At 34.8% G+C, this 20157-nt stretch overlaps 2 protein-coding genes across 2 annotated transcripts; one reads left to right on the forward strand and one right to left on the reverse strand.

Moving 5' to 3' along the window:
* Positions 1-5213: 5213 nt before the first annotated feature.
* LOC119643306 lies at positions 5214-9631 on the reverse strand. The gene is made up of 7 exons (XM_038042648.1): positions 9535-9631; positions 8667-8842; positions 6707-6920; positions 6538-6647; positions 6323-6475; positions 6211-6247; positions 5214-6149 (listed from the first exon to the last, which is right to left on the reverse strand). The coding sequence occupies exons 1-7, from the start codon at positions 9629-9631 to the stop codon at positions 5917-5919; spliced, it is 1020 nt and encodes a 339-aa protein (XP_037898576.1). The 3' UTR covers positions 5214-5916.
* Positions 9632-11238: 1607 nt separating this feature from the next.
* LOC119643311 (mediator of RNA polymerase II transcription subunit 21) lies at positions 11239-11892 on the forward strand. The gene is made up of 2 exons (XM_038042652.1): positions 11239-11442; positions 11506-11892. Exons 1-2 carry the CDS (start codon positions 11401-11403, stop codon positions 11890-11892), a joined length of 429 nt encoding a protein of 142 aa, XP_037898580.1. The 5' UTR covers positions 11239-11400.
* Positions 11893-20157: the final 8265 nt, after the last annotated feature.

Raw genomic sequence — 20157 nt, forward strand, 5'->3', positions numbered from 1 at the left:
TTAACACCAAAAGAGCGGGAAATTTTTAAGGGAATGTTCAATTCCTTTGCGATGCACAAACAATGGTCAATTGCAGATGGTGACTTTGGAATTTTCTTCGCAATAATAATCTTTCTTACGTCATCACCGAGAATGGATTTGTTTGAATTAAGAAGCTTAGGGACTATTTTAGCTTTTAACTCATACAGTCTATTTTCTAAAGTTGGGAGACCAGTTTCAATTATAATATTATATATGGGCGTCGTCCGAAAAGCATAACAACTTGCTCTAACGGCTTGGTGATAGACCGGTTTAAGGGTGTTGATATTAGATTTGCAGCTATTGCCATAAATTATCAAACCATAGTCAATCTTGCTGAACACAAGCATTTTGGTAAGATAAGCGATAGTGTTAATATGCGCATGGCTTCTCCACGCAACCTACTGTATGAAATTTACCCTTGTTAAAAGGGAGTTTTTTAAACGAAGGCAGTGTGCTTTCCAACGATAATTGTTTGAAAACGTGAGCCCGAGAACATGGAGCGTCTGCACATTTAGTACTGGTAAGCCGTTAATATGCATCAGTAGGTTTCCTGCATCGCACATGTGTTTTCGACAAATGTGCATTTTTTTTGATTTTTGTATAGAGATTATACCTCCTGACGAGTTTGCCCATGTGGAGATCTCACATGCAATAGATTCGAGGATGTTGATTGCTTTCGTGTTGTCTTTTTCTTTTGTAAAAATGTATACATCGTCCGCGTAGAGACAATGTTCCACTCTTGGTACACGGCAAAGAATTTCGCTAATTTCGTTGAAAGCGATCTGGAAAAGCGTGACAGAGAGAGGAGATCCTTGCGGAATGCCATTCTTTAGCGGAAAGGAATCAGAAAGATGATTGTTGATTCTAACTTTGAATCGCCGATGCGACATGAATGATTTGATGTAGTTGAAGAATTTGGGTCCAACATTCCATGATTTCAAGAGTCTTAAGATAACATGAAGACCAATTCTGTCAAATGCTTTTTCGAAATCAATTGAGAGAATTGTTACGTGATTTCGTTCGGAAATTGCTTTGCTTGTGAAATAATCAATATGTAACAGAGCGTCGATGCATCCTCTACCCCGCTTGAAACCAACTTGTTGCTTTGTTATCAGGTTCTTGGATTCAAGAAACCAAGATAATCTAGATGCCATAATCTTATCTAAAACCTTAGAGAGGCAAGATAAAAGAGAAATTGGGCGATAATCAGATACGATGGAGACATTTTTTTTACTTTGGAATTGGAACAACTGTTGCCATTTTCCACATGTAGGGTATATGGCCAGTCATAAATACCGTATTATATAGGTCCAGTAATTTCTTTTTACTAGACTTAGGCATAGCAATGACCATTTGGTGTGAGATGCGGTCTAGACCATGTGTCTTCCCCTTCAAATTGGAGAGACAACTTCCAAGTTCTGAGGTAGATACGCAATTTTCCAGGAACATGGCACATCTATCGATATTATCGTTTAAAAGAGGTGTTGGATTGAGGAATAGAAAGATGAGCAGCCGTGCGAATCGCTTTGGACATAATAGCAGCATCATGGTTGCAGTTCCTGTTAAATGGCTTTGAATTCAAAAATGACTCCACCTGTTTGGAGTAATTGATCCAAACCGCTTTATCTAGGAAAAATTTGGCCTGTGGTCACTATCATGTAGATCATCAGAAATAGACCAGGAAACCAAAGGAAGAAGTGAGGGAGAGCAACATGTTAAATCAATATGTGAAAAAGTATGATGAGTTGAGAAGTGCGTTGGTTTTCCATCATTTAAAACGCAAAGGTTGCTTTGAAAAAAGGCCTTTTCTAAAACAGTACCGCGAGTGTTGTTCACTGTTGAGCCCCAGATGGTATTTCAGCTGTTGAAATCGCCGCATATAATTAATGGGGGGGAAAGTACGGAGAATAAACTGTAGAGTTCTTGCTGAGAAAACGATTGCGAAGGTGGAATATAGAGCGAAAGCACTGTAAATTTTATATTTAACATTATTTGTATCGCTACGGCTTGTATATTTGAGCTTAAATTTATGCGTTTGTGAGGTATACTTGATTTTATAAAAACACCTACTCCTTGTTTGGAATATGAATTTTGATCAGCATTCGTGAAGTATCCAGTATATGATTTGGGTTGAATAGGATTAAAAGAGCTTCTACAATGGGTTTCTTGAAGCGATAAAAAGGTTGGATTAAAACCATTTATGAGTGTACGGAGTTCATCAAAATTATCAATAAGTCCCTTAATGTTCCATTGTAATATTTTAAAAACTTTATTTAATTGTAATGACATGTAAGCAGAGTGGAGGGAGGGTTAAGTTGACATGTCAGCGTCTCCGCCGAGAAGGTCGCTATAGGAATTTTTTGTGAATGATTTATTCTTACCAGCAGAATAATCTGTATTTAGGTGATTTGGTACATTTGAAGCGCAACGGGTTGGCGCACGTGAATAATTTGAAATTGAAGGTTGCTTGAGGGATGAAAGAATGGATTCATTAACACTTGTGATTTGTTGAGTAAAGTTGAGAGCTGGAGATTCTGAAGAATTTGGTATATTAGATTTTAGCAAATGTGTTGTTGTTTTAATTTTTTCAATATTTGCAGTTGCTTTGGTTTTCGAAGGTTGATTAATGGATGAAAGAATGGATTCATTACCACTTGTGATATGTTGAGTAAAGTTGAGAGCTGGAGATTCTGGAGAATTTGGTATATTAGATTTTAGCATATATGTTGTTGTTTGGATTTTTTCAATATTTGCAGTTGCTTTGGTTTTTTCAATATTATCTTTGGCAAGTGATGTAACTGGTTTCGCAATATAATTTTTGGTTAATGGTGGAACAGGTTTTTCATTGGAAGCAGTTGCAGTTAAAGTCTTACTAGGCTCTATTTGCGAGGCAACAGCAGCATAGGTATTACTTTTGCCAATTCCATGGGCTACAGATGGATTTCTTTCCCGGTATGTGCGTCGCGCTTCGCCCATGCTACAGTAATTTTCTGTTTTGATTTTTAATATTTCACGCATCTGTACAAAACGTGGGCATTGTTTGTCTAACGCTGAGTGTTGATCATTGCAATTTATGCAGAAACTACGGGTACAGCTTTCAGTATGTGGAGGATGACCACAGTTAGCACAAGATGCAGCATTAGTGCATCTTTTTGCCGTATGACCCAGGTGTTGGCAGTTTTTACACCTCATAGGATTTGGGATGTATAGTTCTACTTTACTTTTATACCACGCCACATCAACTGTTCGCGGTAATCGATAGCGATCAAAAGTTAAAATAATCCTTCCTGTAAGAGAGCGTGTTTTTCCGCCATCATTCAGTTTGGTTAATTTATATGCTTCAGTCACTCCTTGAATGCCCATTTCGCGAACAATTTCATCTTCCGGCACATGCTTTAAGCAAGGGGCATAAATTACGCCTCGAACCGAGTTAAGTTTCTCATGCAGTTTAGCTGAAATAGCACATAGATTAGCTAAGGAATTGGCCTTTATTAGTTTTTCGGTTGCGCGCGGGTTCCCAGCGAGGACCAGTAAATTCCCGTCGCGTAGAATCGAGATCGAGTCGATGTATGTTGTAATGCTATCTAGAGCTTTTTTTATAGCAAAAGGGCTAATTTGGGAAATTGTTATTCGAGCATCGGTTGAACAAATAACAATATATTTTTTATCAATAGAGATTGTATCGCTGATCGGCAACACCGGAAAATTTGATTTTTTACTTTTTTTTCTTTGGGGGGATGTATCACTTAATAGATAAAATCTATTCGGGTTTTTGTCTGGCGGCCCCGGGGCCATTATGCGTTATTGTTGTCTATTTATTATTATTTTTGAAATAACCACTCACTTGAAAAGGTTTGGGAACTGTGCAAGAAGGTTGGGAACTACTAAAGAAAAGTGTCAAATGTTTTCAATTTTTTTTTTTTTTTACTTTGTTTTTTTGTTTTCTATTTTTGATTATATATAGACGAAACAAAAGCACATACGCGATATCCGCATTAACCAGTTTTAGCAATAACACTGAAAAGACAGAAGTTAAATACACAAAAACACCGAAAACACCGAAACAATTGAAAAAACGCAGACGAATAGAAAACACGCACTACACTGAACACAAGGCGACTCGTCTATGCGTGTGCTTTTTATAATTGAAATTGTGTAACAAATTCCTCGGAATTTCTGCTAGATAGAAAAAATAATTTCTAACTGATCACATCTATCTCGATTTGCAAACAAAACAAAAGCAAAAAAATGTTGGCTCCCATTCAGTATTTGCTCTCAAAAAAACGTATAATATTTACAAGCCGTTCGCCTAGACGGCATTGGATGGCCAATGGATAGCAAGACAAATGGAATTACATGCTGATAAACCGCCTATTAGAGAAGGAGCAATTTAAACATTTTTGTGGCGGCAGTTTGTTAAATAACAAGTGGATTTTAACATCTGCCCATTATCGAAACGAGGAATTTAACAGAAAGTAAGATATAAATAATATATAATATATCGCGACGATATTAAAACAAAAAAAAAAATATATAAAAATTTAAATGTTTTTTTTTAGCATTTAATTAGTTATGAATGTGCGTTCCCGTGTGTATTTAAGTGATTGTTCGAATCAAAAACTCTTTTGTATGGAATTTGTATTTTCTCAATTATATAGAATTTGTATACGGAAATTATTGAGTACGAATGTATATACACATTAATCTCGCATCGATGAGGCTTTTTTATAAAGACCTGTTGAATGATTGAGAACGAATATGCGTTTATTCTCTAAAGGGGCACAATACATGTAAAATTCTTGATAATTGTATACGCTTATTCTCAAAGGAGCACAATACATGCAAAGAAATTTATTCAAAAAAACATTCAGGCATTTTGTGAAAAGTGAAATAATGCATAGTATAAACCAATATTGCAAAATTCATAACGTAAAAAAATATGTATATTAGTGTAAACATAAATTAAATAAATAATTCCTAAACTTGTAATAAGTTTCCTTTATTTTCTCTTGTGCGTTGTTTTCTTTTCGTTTTATTTATATGTATACACAAGCAAATCCATATAATTTATTAATTCCCATAAAGTTTTGTAAAAACTCGCGTTTGTGGGTATTAAATACGCAAATGTCGCCTTGTTTTTAGATCTAGGCAATAATTGTTGAATGGTAGATTGAAAACCACTGCAACATTTCTATGCAAAATTCAGAAGGTTTTATATACAAATGCCTGCGCTTGTTGTTTTGTTCGGTTTGTTATTTTCACGCTGAATAAATAATTTAAAGGTTTTGCCTAAATAAAATGTGAGCTTAAAGTGGGTTTGCAAAAATATAACATTGAACTTTAAATGTATTTTTCCTTGTTTTTTAACACAAGCAAAGCAAAAAAAAAAGAGAAAAGTAGAGAGAAATTTAATAAGCATTAGAAATGGCATCAAACCGTAAAGAAATAGTAACAATCGACACAAACGTGCCGATCATCGATTTGGTGGATTGTGACAATGTTGTGCAGGAAAATTCGCGTATGGTCGCAGGTCCACCACCCGTGACCATGCCTTTCTAAAACAAAAGTAATAATGTTGGAATGTATCTTTTAAATTTCATTGAACTGTCTGAGACGAATTTGTGGAAACGAAGTTCATTACAAAGACTGCAGCCGTTCTTGGGAAATTTGAAAATCTCTATTGTTTCGGCGAGAATAAAGGTGTAGTAGAATTTAAAAAGGTTGAGACAAGGGCAACAAAGCCTCCTGCAAAGTCAGCAGTAACAGTTAGCATGAAACCCACGTCAACACCCAGTCTCAAGCCTACGTCGTGTCAACATGCTCAACAGTTACGACAACAACAATTAATTTATGTACAACGCAAAGTATTAATTCTAAACGTTTAAAATAATTCCTTCAAAAGATTGGTCCAAACATCTCGATGACTGATTCACCTTTGGGTTTGATACCCATGCTATCCGCCTTATTAGTTTGTGACATTGAGCTATTGGTTCTTGAAAGTATGCAATGTCTCGATCGTGTTAAGATAATTTTCAAAGGCATTGCGGGACTACAGATTTTTGATATGTCGGGAAAACTGCTGAAATCTATAAGTAGAGTCTGCATAAATTTTGAAAGGGCAGAAGGGCCTATAAAATTTATCAGATTGAATTATTTCATTGATTGTCATTAATTTAGTAAACAACTTACTTTTATTATCTTTTTGTGGTGAAGCGATGGAAGTCTCCTGTAAAAATAATTTTTAAAATGATTAATGCAAATATATATTGGAATCAAAATAATATTATTAATTAACGTTCACTTTGCCGGAAAAAGCTTTATTTTCCTCAGAAACATCACTAGTCGTGGTAGCACTTGTAGTAGTGGTAATTGAAGTCAACGCTGCGGTCTCAATAGTTTTAATATTTTGACCGATTCTACGATAATCTACGTCACTTGATGACAAGGATTTAAACTACAAAAAAAATATTTTATTTTAAACTATATTATAATTAATTTATTTTTTGAAAAATTTACCTCATCTGCCGACGCTGATAACCAAGACTTTTTATCAAGATCATTTGCTCCCGGTGAACCGGTTAATGATATTAAATTCCAATGATCAATATCCAATTGACGGGATTTCTCTGATTTTTAAAATCAAATTATTATATATATATTAATCTCAAAATAAAACTATAGAAACCTTTGCTAAGCCCCAATTTTCCAAATGGTGGTAAATGCAGCTGACGACGATCAACATCTTGTGTTGCTCCCAGTGAGCTATTATGTTCGGAATACTCTAAAGGAGCCGCAGCACTGTTTAGCGGTTCTCTGTCAAAATGCGGCGGTGAAACTGGTGTATCTATCGGACCAGGGAACGGGCAAAAGTCCTCACAAGCGGCACTCAAGCAGGGACACTCTCATCGAAAACCAGTAAATTGAAAAGAAAAGATAAGTAACAAAATGCCTTGGTAGTTGCGAAACAACAAAAACGCTTGCTTTTGTTCTATAAAACCTATGTTAAGAATAGAGACGAAAAAATGGAAAAAATAAATAAAATGACAGAAAATATTATTCAGAGAAAATCCATTGTTCTTATATACTGAAATCTACATAAAGAGAAGTGCGTGTGACAATACTTTACAACAAAGCAATAATAGGGAATAATCGAAAAAAGGGTACCTACACATGAATATCTGTAATCGGTAAAAAGTTTGTATTTGTCAAAGCTAGCTTAGTCTGCTGTTAGTTGTGGTTTTATCATGGAAAACTAAAAACAACTGAAGAAACTAACAAAATCTCGCGACAGTTACTCGCATTAGGTTGCTTGCTACGACCAAACAAAAAAAAGGCGTGCATTTGATAGCCAATAAAGGATAATTAAATGCGAGTACCGCAAGGAATTTGGTCGAAAACCACTGCACTAACAAACGAAAACGAAAAACAAGAAAAAAAACGAAGACGAATTGATGAACACTGCAATTCCTCTAGGAACTGCTGATGAAAAAAAAAAGGGAATACAAAGCCGCAAAATATTGAGAATGTTGAGCTGCCACGCCCATAGCAGCCCCGTTGGGTCCGCGGAATACAATTGGGACATTGATCTGCCCCCCCGACATGTAGAATGTTTTAGCCGCTGAATTTATAACCTTGCATCAAATTATTTAAAGATATAAAAATTCGTAAAGTATTTAGAGATCTCAATTACAACCGTGCAATAATATATTTTATTTTTTTTCAGACGAAGGAACATATTGTCGCTACTGTTGGCACAAACCGAAGATTATATAGAGTATTCGCGTGGCGGCAAAGGAATGGAAAAACCAAAAACTCGAAATATATATGAGGATATTTATCTTAGTAATATCTTAGTAATATATAAACTGGGATTATCAGGGTAAAATGAAAATCTCATATTAATCTCATGTTAACTCTTATATGTTCATACAAGTGCTTGAAATATAATATATAATCTTTTTTATATAAAGGTATAAAAAATATGCATTCTTCTCCCCTTGTACGTCTCCTCAATAGTTTTATACAATTTTTATAGGCGCGGCATTCGATTTTACCCTATTTTCAAAAATAAAATGATAATTCTTTCCATATATTCATATTATCGAACGCATTAGCTAAGTTTGGCAACCCTAAATTGTATGAGCAAGAGGAAGAATTGTCAAAACTTTATCCAGCTGTGCATAAAAGTGTAACCAACTGTCAAAAGAAAAATACACTTTTTAAGTGTATTCAAAGTGAAAACACTTAAAAAATAAAATTCAATTTTATCGAAAATGAAAAAAACCTTTTTTTTCAAATATTGAAATGATCTTAAATGAAATAAATTCACATATTAATTTGGATATTGATTTGTTTTTCATTACTCCTTCGGTTGCTGCGCCGTTTGGAGTTTTTGGGCCGATTGGATGGCGTGTTAGGGTTATTTTCTCTGCAGCGCCTTAGCCTTTCAATCTTGTGGCGTAAATCATAACTTTTTAGTTGTGACGGGGCTCCCCGTTTCTTCCCCCGTCGCCTGTTTCTCTTTCTTTTTTGCGGTGTATGATTTGCGGCGCCAGGCCGCCCCAAACGCCGCAAATATTCGGCTTGGCGGGCATACCGCCGCAAAGTCGTCCTTATGAGGTTTATTAATTGAAGATAAGACTTACGTGGTAAATGTTTTTTTCATAATCTTTGATTTGTTTTCGAGAAAATTCGTGAAATTCCGTGTGCACATTGACCACCTGGAAGTTGTGTGGTACCTCCATGCCGGCTTCCTGAGTATCTATAATTATTTGACGGCGTTTAAGTATGTGCGTTAGTTCAGACGAATCACTTAGCGGGGCTTTGTTGAAAAATTTTGGAAATTGCAATCTTTTTCTCTAAGACGAATTTTTATAATAAGGCGTTATATTTTCGGCGGATTATTCTTAATAGCGTTCGCCTTGGGTCAAAGGACGTCAATGTACCAAGCTCCATCAAAACATCTTTAAAATTGCGACTTGTATGTTGAACACCACAACCCTCGGACAGACATCAGAAGGACAGACAGATGAGTTCAGATCGATTCAGAAAATGAATAAAAGTTAGATCTATTTTAAGCCCTTCCGGGTGTTACATAGTTTTGCAAGAACTTAATTTACTGTGTATAAAAGGCCGTGTAGGATACAAAAAACAAACGTTCGAGTTCTCAATTGTCAACAAATACAGATTCGCTCCTTGAATTACTCTCAATTGTAAAGAAATGCAGACTAACTTTTTCAATATTTTCTCAGATGTGACCAAATTCGGTCTCGATTTTTTAATTGGTATCAATTTTAAACAAATACGGACTCCCTCCTCCAATTATTCTTAATTGCAAACAAATGGAGACCAGCTTTTTCAATATTTTCCAATAAAACGTTTGTGAGGCATTGAAACAAACCAATGACTCATTATAATTGCCAAGCAAAACGTGCAATGGAATTATATGGCATGCTACGCTAGAGTTAATATTGCCTAAAGTAAAAGATCGCTCAACTGATGAGTTGGAAATACGTGGTATTAATATAAAAGAATTTCTATTCGAGCTTGAAAATTGTAAACGTTCCAGCAAAGCGTATTGTACGGTTAATAATAGTTTGAACCATATCATAGTTATACCTTGGGCACTCTGAAAAGACTTCAGTATAATATGTAACATACGTCGTGAGGAGCGAATGTAGAATAGTATGTTTAACATGTAGAGGCAGGTATATGTTTAGATTGTGCCGTTTTCAGAACGTAAAGCAAACTTATAATTCTCATAATTCTTTTATTTATGTATAAAATAATTTATTATCTTAAAAAAATAATGGTAACTAAATATTAAAAAATAATAGTATAATAAAGTTAAAATATAAATTGTTACAATCAAAATTAATAGAAGTTATAAGCAAAGTGAGGAGCAGTAACTTAAAGATATTCAACATCAACTTCATAACAACTTGTTCCTTTGCATTCTAACGTATCAATATAGTTCATTAATCTCCGGAACAATTTCAAACACACATAATGGTGAACGTGTTAACATTGTACATCGATATTGTGCATAAGTAATTGTGCACTTACTTAAAGTATTTGTTTCCTAAATTATTACTCTTTACAACCAAACCAGAAAAGTCGGCAAAGGCATAACATTTATCGGTCGAGCACATACATATGAATATCGCAAAACTGGGCTGTGAGACAGATGAACAGGAGAAAAGGTTAAATTTTTATGTACTATAATATTGGATAAGCGTTGTCAACTTTTCCCATTTTTGTACACGTGTTACAGCATCATCCAAGGAACATGCGTTCAAACTTTTGCGCACCTACATGCTATAGTTTATGATTAATGAGCAAAAAAATAATTTTTTATTCCTTTTGAAAAAATGAGAGTTTCTCAGCTTACGTGATGGCGCTTGGGCGTGTCCTTCGACCGATTTGGTCCATTTTCAACACGACCCTGCGTGCAATAACTTCCAATGTTTCTGCCAAATTTGAAATTTGACATTACACACGCGGTCAGACACACCGACGGACAGACGGACGTGCTCAAATCGTGTGAGAATTTGGTGCTGATCAAGAATATATATACTTTGTGGGGTATCTGAATATACGCCTCATCCTTCGCTGAAGGATATAATAAGGGTTTGCAATTTTAAAACTAGGCGTGAGCTCGGTGGAGAATCCTATGGTAATTGATAGAATCAAAATTTTCCGAATTTTAATGAGACCGTTTTTATGATCACATTGCGACTACACTTATTAACTGTGCATTTGTAAAAGGAAGAAGTGTAACGCCTTCTAATCGAACTTCGTTTTAAAAACGAAATCTAAACGAAATAGCTACGTACTTATGAATAATGAACAAATGAACAGGAATGCTTACTATGAACTATTGAACTCTTGGAAATTCTTCTTTTTCTAGATTACGACAAGCCAACTACAATTAATTCACTGCAGAAAGTCTTTCAAAGAGAATGCTTTACATTATTCTTATCGTCGAATGTATGTATATGTTTAGATACTTTATTCAATTATTTAAGTTTGAATGTTTAAATAAGAATAATAATAGGAAAACACTAGCTTATTTTCTCTTCTTGTTCCCGTTTTAGTATTCCACGAAGCAATCATGTTCCGGACCAGAAAACGTTCAATGTGAACACTGTTTGCTATTTTCATACGTTCTGCCTTTACAATCGCGTTAATTGCAAAAAAAGTGTTAAGTGGCAACATTGCAAGAAAATAAAACAATTATTGCAAATTGTTCGGTATTGCTGCAAAATATTAAACAATACAAAGTAGTTTATAGACTCAGTCATATTTGCCTGATCTAGTACATGTTTATTCCATATCCGAAAAAAAGATGAGTATAGTCTTCAAATTCATATATTAAATATGGCCGATCGATTAACTCAATTGCAAGACACTGTCAATTTGGTTTGTATTCATTTTCACCAAATTGTATGAGAATTTCTAAATAATTCCTTAACTTTTCTTTAGCAAGCAGAAAATTTTTGCAACGCCATTGGCATAATACAACAAACATCCTTTCCAAGCAAATTTCCAAATTTCGATCGAACTGGATCGCAAACTCCGATACAGAATCCGCAGCAAGAAGATTATGCTCAATTATTTGCCCAATTGATTTCACGATCCGCCAAAGACATTGACACATTAATTGAATCGCTTCCAAACGAAGACAGCTCTACAGAATTACAAAATCAAAGTCTGAAACGTTTAGAAATAGAAAATCAAGAAGCGGCCGAACGCTTAGAAGAAATAGTGCTAAAAGGTGAAGTGCTTTTAGGTAAGATACAAAATGCTTTAGAGGATATAGCACAAGCTCAATTGAATATGCAAATAACAATGAAAAATAACATGAAATAAATGTTTTAAATGAATATATTTTATTATATATTAGAAAACATTTACATCTATGTCAAATTAATGTTGTGGGCCAACTTTCATCAAAAAAATATAAAAAAATTATTAGAAGGGTTGTATGGGAGGGCGCTCAAAAAGTTAACCCATCTTAATCAAGATTTTCACATCAACTTAGAACATCGAAATACTATTATTTTTCGTCAAGACATTCCTTAAAATTCCTCTTTTTCATGTAACTGCTTTTTTAACGCCATTATATGGGGAACGGCTGCGAAAGTTGCCCAACCCAAACAATATCCAACAGAGTTCTTTTCTGAAAATTGCAGTCTGTAAATTGGAGATACGCCGAAGAGAAAAGAATTCATTGTGTAAGTTCTTTTATCGCCTAATGATTGGTTAAGCGAAGAAGGAGACGAACAAAATCGTTCTTTCGAAATCACATGTCGTGAATTTGCTGTTAAAACACCGTCATTTCGTCATTTTTGGTTAATAAACCCCCAAAAGTTATCAAAGTAAAGAAATTAACGAAAAGAAGAGGAAGAAGAAAAGTACACAAACAAATAAATAAAGCATCGGCATAAATTTGAGACCGATATTTCTCTATAAAAATAAATCTTCTAGTAGAAATATAATATTCGAACTCTGACAAATATTAGTTAATGCCAGCGGGGTATATTAACCCCAAATATATAACGCGAAATATATCCGGCATACTCTGAAACACGCACATGAACATATGTTAAGCGAACAGCAGATAGAACAGAAAAGGGTGCCGAACGAACCGGTGCGATAAAAGGAACGAAACGAAAAGTCTACTTAATTTTAAAAAATGATACGAAAAAATAAACAAGGAAGTCAGGGCCTAGTGAAAGAACATATTAAAGTCTCATGTTTAAGGATTACGTTGGCGGGTAATTGAAAACGATCTGAAGTGCAACCTATGGAAACCTATATTGTTTATGTTACTGCTTTAAAAACAATGATTTCATTTCTTGTACATTAATTATTAAAGAAAATTTCAAGATAAACGTACAGTGACATTAGCACGACATTCTCCTTTAGATTTCACTTGGAAAGCTGAAATAAAATTAAAAAAAAAAAACGAAAACATATATATATATGATTTTTTAAAGTAATTATATTATACTTACAATCATATTATGTTCAAGACGCATATGGCTTGTTAAAAATGTTTTCTTTACATTTATTTTCATTCAATTTTCATTTCAATTTCGAGTTCACAGTCGATTGCAAATTTACAACGAGTTTTCTTCTAAGGGGCTTTCCAATCATTTGAAAATTGTGTTCTTTCTTCTTTTCAAATATTTTTTTTTTGTCTCTATGCTCCTAACGACGATAGTGAGACAGTTTTTTAGTTAAGTTCAGTTTTTTATCTAGCCTCTCTAGCAACATTATTTTGTTTTTTTCATTTAATTTTGGATTCACTATAAGAGACGAAGGTAGTTCCGTTATGAGAATGGCGTGTAAATGAATGCCGATGCTGCTTTACAGATCGCACATAAATAAGTTGGAATATTTGTTTAATACAGTGCTTTGTGAATTTGTCTCAAAATTGCTTTGCAATGTTATCACAAAGAACAGCATTATTCTGGGAACAACGTAAAATCGTTAAATTCCACTCATCTTCAGCAGGCTCAAAAGTCGTCATAAGTTTTGTATTCTATTGGCAAGGGAACTCTCTGGACAACACAACAATGGAAAGTTCTTCACAAAATGTTCAAGTGTTTAATTGTTCACATATTCAGAAAATTTTAACGTTCGTTCTGGCTATTGATAAATCAGCATTAGATTGAACTGCTAATTAAAAACAACTGATGTCTCAATACAACTTCAAAAGAAAGAAACGCACCCTACATAGTGCACTTTGCTTTTCTCTTGCTGCACTTTCTATTCTATTTCTTGCAAATACTCCACTTTAGAAGTACCTCTACGCTCTATTTTCGCTGTCTGTAACAATAAAATGCAAAATTACATCAGAAAGTTCAAGCCAATATTATCAAGCTAAATTTTAGTCTAAGCAATAATTTTGTACCATTTTTAATTTAATTGTTCAGTTCTTCTTCATCAATGTACCTGTTAAAACGAGAAATCGAAATCAATATTCTGTTAAAACGAGAAATATATACGTACATATCCGAGGTAGCATGATTTGGCATAAAATCGACATAATTATCTTCAATATGTTTATGTATCCTTTCCTGAAAATCTGCAGATTACATCTATTACAAAAAAATGCGATTTTACTTGTTTTTAAAATTTTATTATATTTTATTATATTATTTAGTATCGATTATTAATTCAAAATTAATTATGAAATTTAATTGTATAGGGTAGGGTTGTATTTAAGTTATGTTGGTTGTGATCGCCTCTTTCACCCAAAATGTGCTGGGTTTACAGGTAGAGTTGTGAATGGTATTGTGGATTCCTCTAAATGCCTACGGCGGTCATGTCCCGACTGTAGTATAATGAAAGTTCACACATTAAATGCCGATCCTGCAGATTAGGTATCCTGCCCCTTCCAGAGCCTGTCATTGGTTTACCATACCAAACTGAAACTTTTTTGAAATTCTTCCGGCAATATTCCCAAACAACACTGGCAATATTTTTAATCACTCTTACGCTGCCATACTGAAGAAAGTTCAGATAACACTGTGTGGTTTACGAATATTGCACATATATTCGTGGGTTCATGAATGTTGCATATATTTCGTGATCTACACAATACCACGAGAAAATTCAAGACGTAAGAAAGTACCTAAAAAACCTCCCTACTGCATCAAACAAATATGGGTTACGAAACTAATATTAAAGCAGACCATTTATATTTACTAAGTCCCTCTTATGCAGTTGTAAAAATTATAAAGTACTTAAAACAATAAGTAGCTAAGAAAACCATTATACAAAACAATGTGTAAACCATTTGAAGACAGGATAAAAAACATATTAAACAAATTATACTATTAAAGATATATATAAACTCTTGAGTTCTCCATGGAAAGAATCATAGTTTGAAAGAATCTTAGTTAGAAAGATTAATAACTAATTTAAAAAAGGAAGTGTTAAAATCATACAAAAAAGCAACAAAAGAAAACAAATTCGAAGAAAAAATTCGCAATACTTAACATTTCTGGTCGACACAGACGGAAATATATCACTCTGCAAAGAAAACTTACTGCCCATCTATAATGAAAACTGCGAAGAGCACATCAAACTTGCAAGAATTACAAATGACACAATAGATTCAGTTAGATCAACCACAATTAACATAATTCGAAATCGACAAATACTAAAACAGTAAATACAATTGGTCACATAGGGCTTCGTAATCAAAAGAGGTAGAAGAGACTTTCTATACAAATATAACTGCATCATAAATTAAGAAGCGTCCCCACAAATAATGACAAATTATTTTACCGATCGTCAATAAAGAATTAAGCACCATTTAAAATTGCAATAAATAACGACTCTAATGCACTGAACATAGAAATAATAAAGGGCATTTTGTTAGCAAATACTGTAATACCAAGCAAAGGCAATCAGCACGTCGAAATTCTTAACAGTTTAATTGGAGGCATAGTTGTTAACCATAAACACAACACCACTACACAATAATAATATAACTGAAACTTTGTCTCTCGACAGAGAGATATGAAGAAATGGTACAGAAAAGATTTTCAATTTGGTGCTACGACCCGATGGATTGACTGCTCTTGTGTTACTGAGAATGGCTTGGTATTTGTTTAAAAAAAATAAAGGTAGTAAAATTTAATTTTAAGAAAGATGGCTTTTCTGATGAAGAAAGATAGTCTTAAGGTCCTTCGCTTGTAAACGCCACATATATATGACACGATGGTTTTTTAGCCTGATCATAAATAACCGTGGCAACGTTTGAACATTTTAGTAAAGTACGTTTAAACATTACCACATTTTAAAATGGTTAAATGTAAGATGTAAAATCAGTATATCTTCTTTTTTTGGTCAAAATATTATAGGGGAAAAAAATTAAAAAAGGAAAGAATATTTGTTTTGGGTTGGAAGTCAAAATTTCTGTTGGAAAAAGTTGGCTGAAAAAAACGAAAAACCTTCGCTTTTTGGAATTTGAAACTAGAGAACGCCAAAACCCACAATTCTCTGCTTAATACAAAACGATGAATAGAAATCGAACAGTAAAACGTAAAAAAAGACTTCAGATTGATGAATTTTTTGCATCCTTGCCATAACATAGAAGAAAATTAAGAAATGCGCGAATTTATGCACATACACAATGGCCATTGGAAAAGTTCATCGATCCAATCTAACCTCCATTTGCTGTTCCAACTGATATTTAGCATTTGGTGGTTCAAGCTACAATTGAAACAGATAATTCAACACAGACGGATAAGATTTCGAATCTTCAATTTCTTTCTTTTTTTTTGTATGCTGTTCCTCCTCCTCCTTACTCGAATCCTACTTTACCCGAATGGGACTAATGGTAATCAGTAGCGATTTTAATAATTATTACTTGAAAATAATTTGTAAACAAAATTGTGGTCGGCGGAAGCGCTTTCAACGGAATCACATGTTAGTTGTAAATATTGTAAGGAAGCGTTCTTGCTTCCTTACTAAGAACAAGTTCGTCCGCCCCAGGGTACCCACCGTCCGCAACCAGTCACTCCGATCTGTCCGTGCACGTCCGTTTGGGTTAATAAAAACATGCACAACCTCCTCCAGCAGAAGTTAGGAACTCAAATGTATAAAAACGGAGTTAAGAACTCAAATGTATAAAAACAGCAATTAAGAACTCAGATGTATAAAAGCATAGGTTTAAAAGCTCAATATGTATAAAAGCAGAAGTCAAGAACTCAAATTTGTCAGTTTGGCAACTCTGCGCGTGTCTTGTAGTCGCGTTTTTATTCTGTCAACAAATATATCAATTTTTTTAGTTGTATTTCTTAACTTTTTGCTTTATTCGTGTTTAAATTTAAAATTCTCTTAAAGAATAAAGTGTGAATGTATTGTATATGAATTTATTAACCATTTATGTGAAAAAATCATTTTGGTTTATTGCAAGCAACAATTGAGCTCTTGGTAAAAGTCTCTCTTTTTGCCTTTTAATCTGTGTTTACAGTTTCCGTTAGTTTTCGCTCTATATTTACAGTGGGCAGGGAAGTGAGAAATTTGCTTTAATTTTCCTGAAAATTTGTGCCGTGGAAAAATTATTATTTTTTTTTTTTTGTTTTTCTTTTTCGTTTTTTTTTTCCTTCTTAAGCTACTTTTTTTTGTTTTCAATGGACATGGGTTGTTTATTTACTCCATGTCTTGCGAAAACTGGCCCTGAATCTGAACGATTCATTTCTTGCTGGTTGTGTGATCGTTTTGGACATGCAAAGTGTGCTGGTATTACCGGCCGTGCTGCTGATGCAGTCCTTGACCCTTCTAAAGGTTTACGATGGTCATGTCCTGACTGTAGAAAGCGGGATATTGATTTCTACAAGCTCTTCACGGAGACGAGAAATTGTTTCTCAGATTTGAGCAAAAATCTCGGCTCTTTGTGGGAGAAGTTTGAATTAATCAAGACTAGGTTTTTTGCGCAGTCATCTTCCTCTCCAGCTAACATAGTCTCAACGCGTAGCGTAGCGTGTGGTTCGTCACCTCCTAAGTCCGTTTCGTTGGTGCAAGTTAGCGATTCCCTAAAGGCTACAAATAATGTTAGTGTTTCTGCTACGGCTGAGTCAGTTGGTAACATAGATGTTACAAATAGTCCGAGAAGTCCTTCTGGCTTGAGCTATGCTGAAGTGGCAAGGGTATCTCCTCCCATAGATGTCACTCAATCTTCTCAGGCGTCATTGCCCAAAACTAATAAGGGTAATAGTAAATCGTCCTCTCCTCCTCGCTGTTCGGGTGTAAATGCTTGTCGCCAAACTGAGCAAGCTGCTCGTGCAAGTGTGGTTACCCCCTCTATATTTTCCCCAACTCATAACTCCCCATCCGTTAACCCTGCTGCTCCCAGTACTGATGACATATGCTTGAAGGCAGTTCCTCCTAGAAAGGCCATATTTGTGTCAAGACTGGCACCAGATACATCTGTTGAAAACATAAGGGGTTATCTGGCTGCGAAAGCCCCTTCTGTCAATTTAAAGCGAGTTAGTATTTTCAAACTGGGTCCTTCTCAAGCTAGAGCTATCTCATCTTTTAAAATTCTAGTTCCGACCGAAAATATGGATTTGATTTTAAATAAAACTTTGTGGCCGGTTGGATCATTAATTAAGGAATTTATCCCTCGGGACCGACCCCGTAATGCGAATGCATTAGCTCTTTCCCCTTCAAAAAACTAAATACTTCTTCAGCCTCATTTTCTCTCATTTATCAAAATGTTAGGGGCCTAAACTCAAAAATTCGTTCTACCTTCCTAAATTCAGTGAGTACGGAGTTTTCCTGTCTGGTCTTCACTGAAACATGGCTGAAGCCAGTTCTACATTCGTCGGAACTTTTCCATAATTCGTTTCAAGTTTTCAGAAACGATCGTTTGTATCGCAATGGTGGTGGTGTTTTAATTGCTATTTCTACGGCACTCCCCACCTATTCGTTTGAATTTCCAACTACTCCCGATGTTGAATTTATCGCCATTCGAGTGAAATTTCCTAACAAACACTTATATGTGACCTGCTCCTATATTCCCCCAAATTCGGATATCTCTGTATATAAGAAACAGGCCGCCCTCATTTGTGAAGTGGCCAAGCAATCTAAATCTACCGATATAGTCCTTGCGTTGGGTGACTTCAACTTGCCTCAAGTCAATTGGTTTTACAGTGATAGTTCTGGCTGTTTGATTCCTTCCTCAACATCTGATAAAGCCGTTGTGTTCTTCAATGAATTATTTGATAATAATTTAGTTCAATACAATGGTACCCCTAATTGTAATGGGAGATTTCTTGATCTCTGCTTTGCAAATTTTCCTGAGGTTTGCGTTAATCGTTGTCTTCCGTTTAGTTTACCTGAGGATCCATATCATCCAGCATTGGGTGTTTCCTTTCATTACAAGTCTGTTGGTTCGTTGAACCTCTATAACGTTCCAAATTCAAATTTTTCATATCAACGTTATGATTTCCATAAAATCAATGTTTCCATACTAAAATCTCATCTTTCTCATTTTGTGCTCGATTTCTCAGAGGGAAGCATTGATAGCTTACTGTCGTCGTTCTACAATGTATTAAATCAAGCTATTTCTGCATCCGTTCCGATCAAGCAGTCCCGTCCTCGAAGTAAGGATCCCCCGTGGTTTAATAAGACAATTAAATACTACAAGAATAGGAAAAACAAGTTGTTCAAAAAATTTTCGAAAAGTGGTTCTTCTTTCGACTATTTCGCTTACTCTGTTGCAAGGCATAAATTTAATTCCCTCAACCGCCAATATTACTGCAGATACCTTCAGTTTGTTAAATCCTCCTTGTTTGCTAACCCTAAATACTTTTTTAAGTTCGTTAATTCCAAAAGAAAAATCTCCATAAACTCGTCGTTTGTGTCTTTTAATGGCTGCGAGTCCTCGGATGATTTTGAATCCTCAAATCTATTTGCGGAATACTTCCGACAGAACTTTTCAACTGCCAATTTTGATTTATCGGAAAATTATCCATATTCGATTTCTAATTCGGTTTCAATTCCTAACTTTGTTATATCGGAAAATGACGTTTTTGAAGGATTGAACTCTCTGAAATATAATTGTTCGCCTGGACCCGATGGCATCCCCTCATGTGTACTTATATCTTGTGCTGGCGAGCTTTGTGATGTTATCTCAAAGATTTTTAATAAGTCTTTGAATTTAGGTGTTTTCCCTTTGTGTTGGAAGACTTCTTTCCTTATTCCTATTCACAAAAGTGGTAGTAGGCAACTTGTAGAGAACTACAGAGGCATCGCCAAGTTGAGTGTCTTACCTAAACTGTTCGAGCGAATTGTGGCTCAGCATATAGCCTTTTCCATGAAATTGTATATTTCTCCTTTCCAGCATGGTTTTCGAAAGGGAAGATCTACGGTGACCAATCTGTTGGAGTTTACTTCTCATGTTTTCAAGGCTTTTTCTAGTGGTTCTCGCACTGATGTCATTTACACTGACTTTAGCAAGGCGTTTGATATGGTTAATCATAGACTTCTTAGATTTAAAATCCAGACCTCTGGCTTTCCTCTCTTCTTAGTTGAATGGTTAAGATCTTATCTGTATGGTAGATCATTCAGGGTTTTGTTTAACCTCATTACCTCGGATGAATTTCCCGT

Source organism: Glossina fuscipes, unplaced genomic scaffold (genome assembly GCF_014805625.2).
Source record: "Glossina fuscipes isolate IAEA_lab_2018 unplaced genomic scaffold, Yale_Gfus_2 60170, whole genome shotgun sequence".
In the NCBI taxonomy this organism is placed as follows: Eukaryota; Metazoa; Arthropoda; class Insecta; order Diptera; family Glossinidae; genus Glossina; species Glossina fuscipes.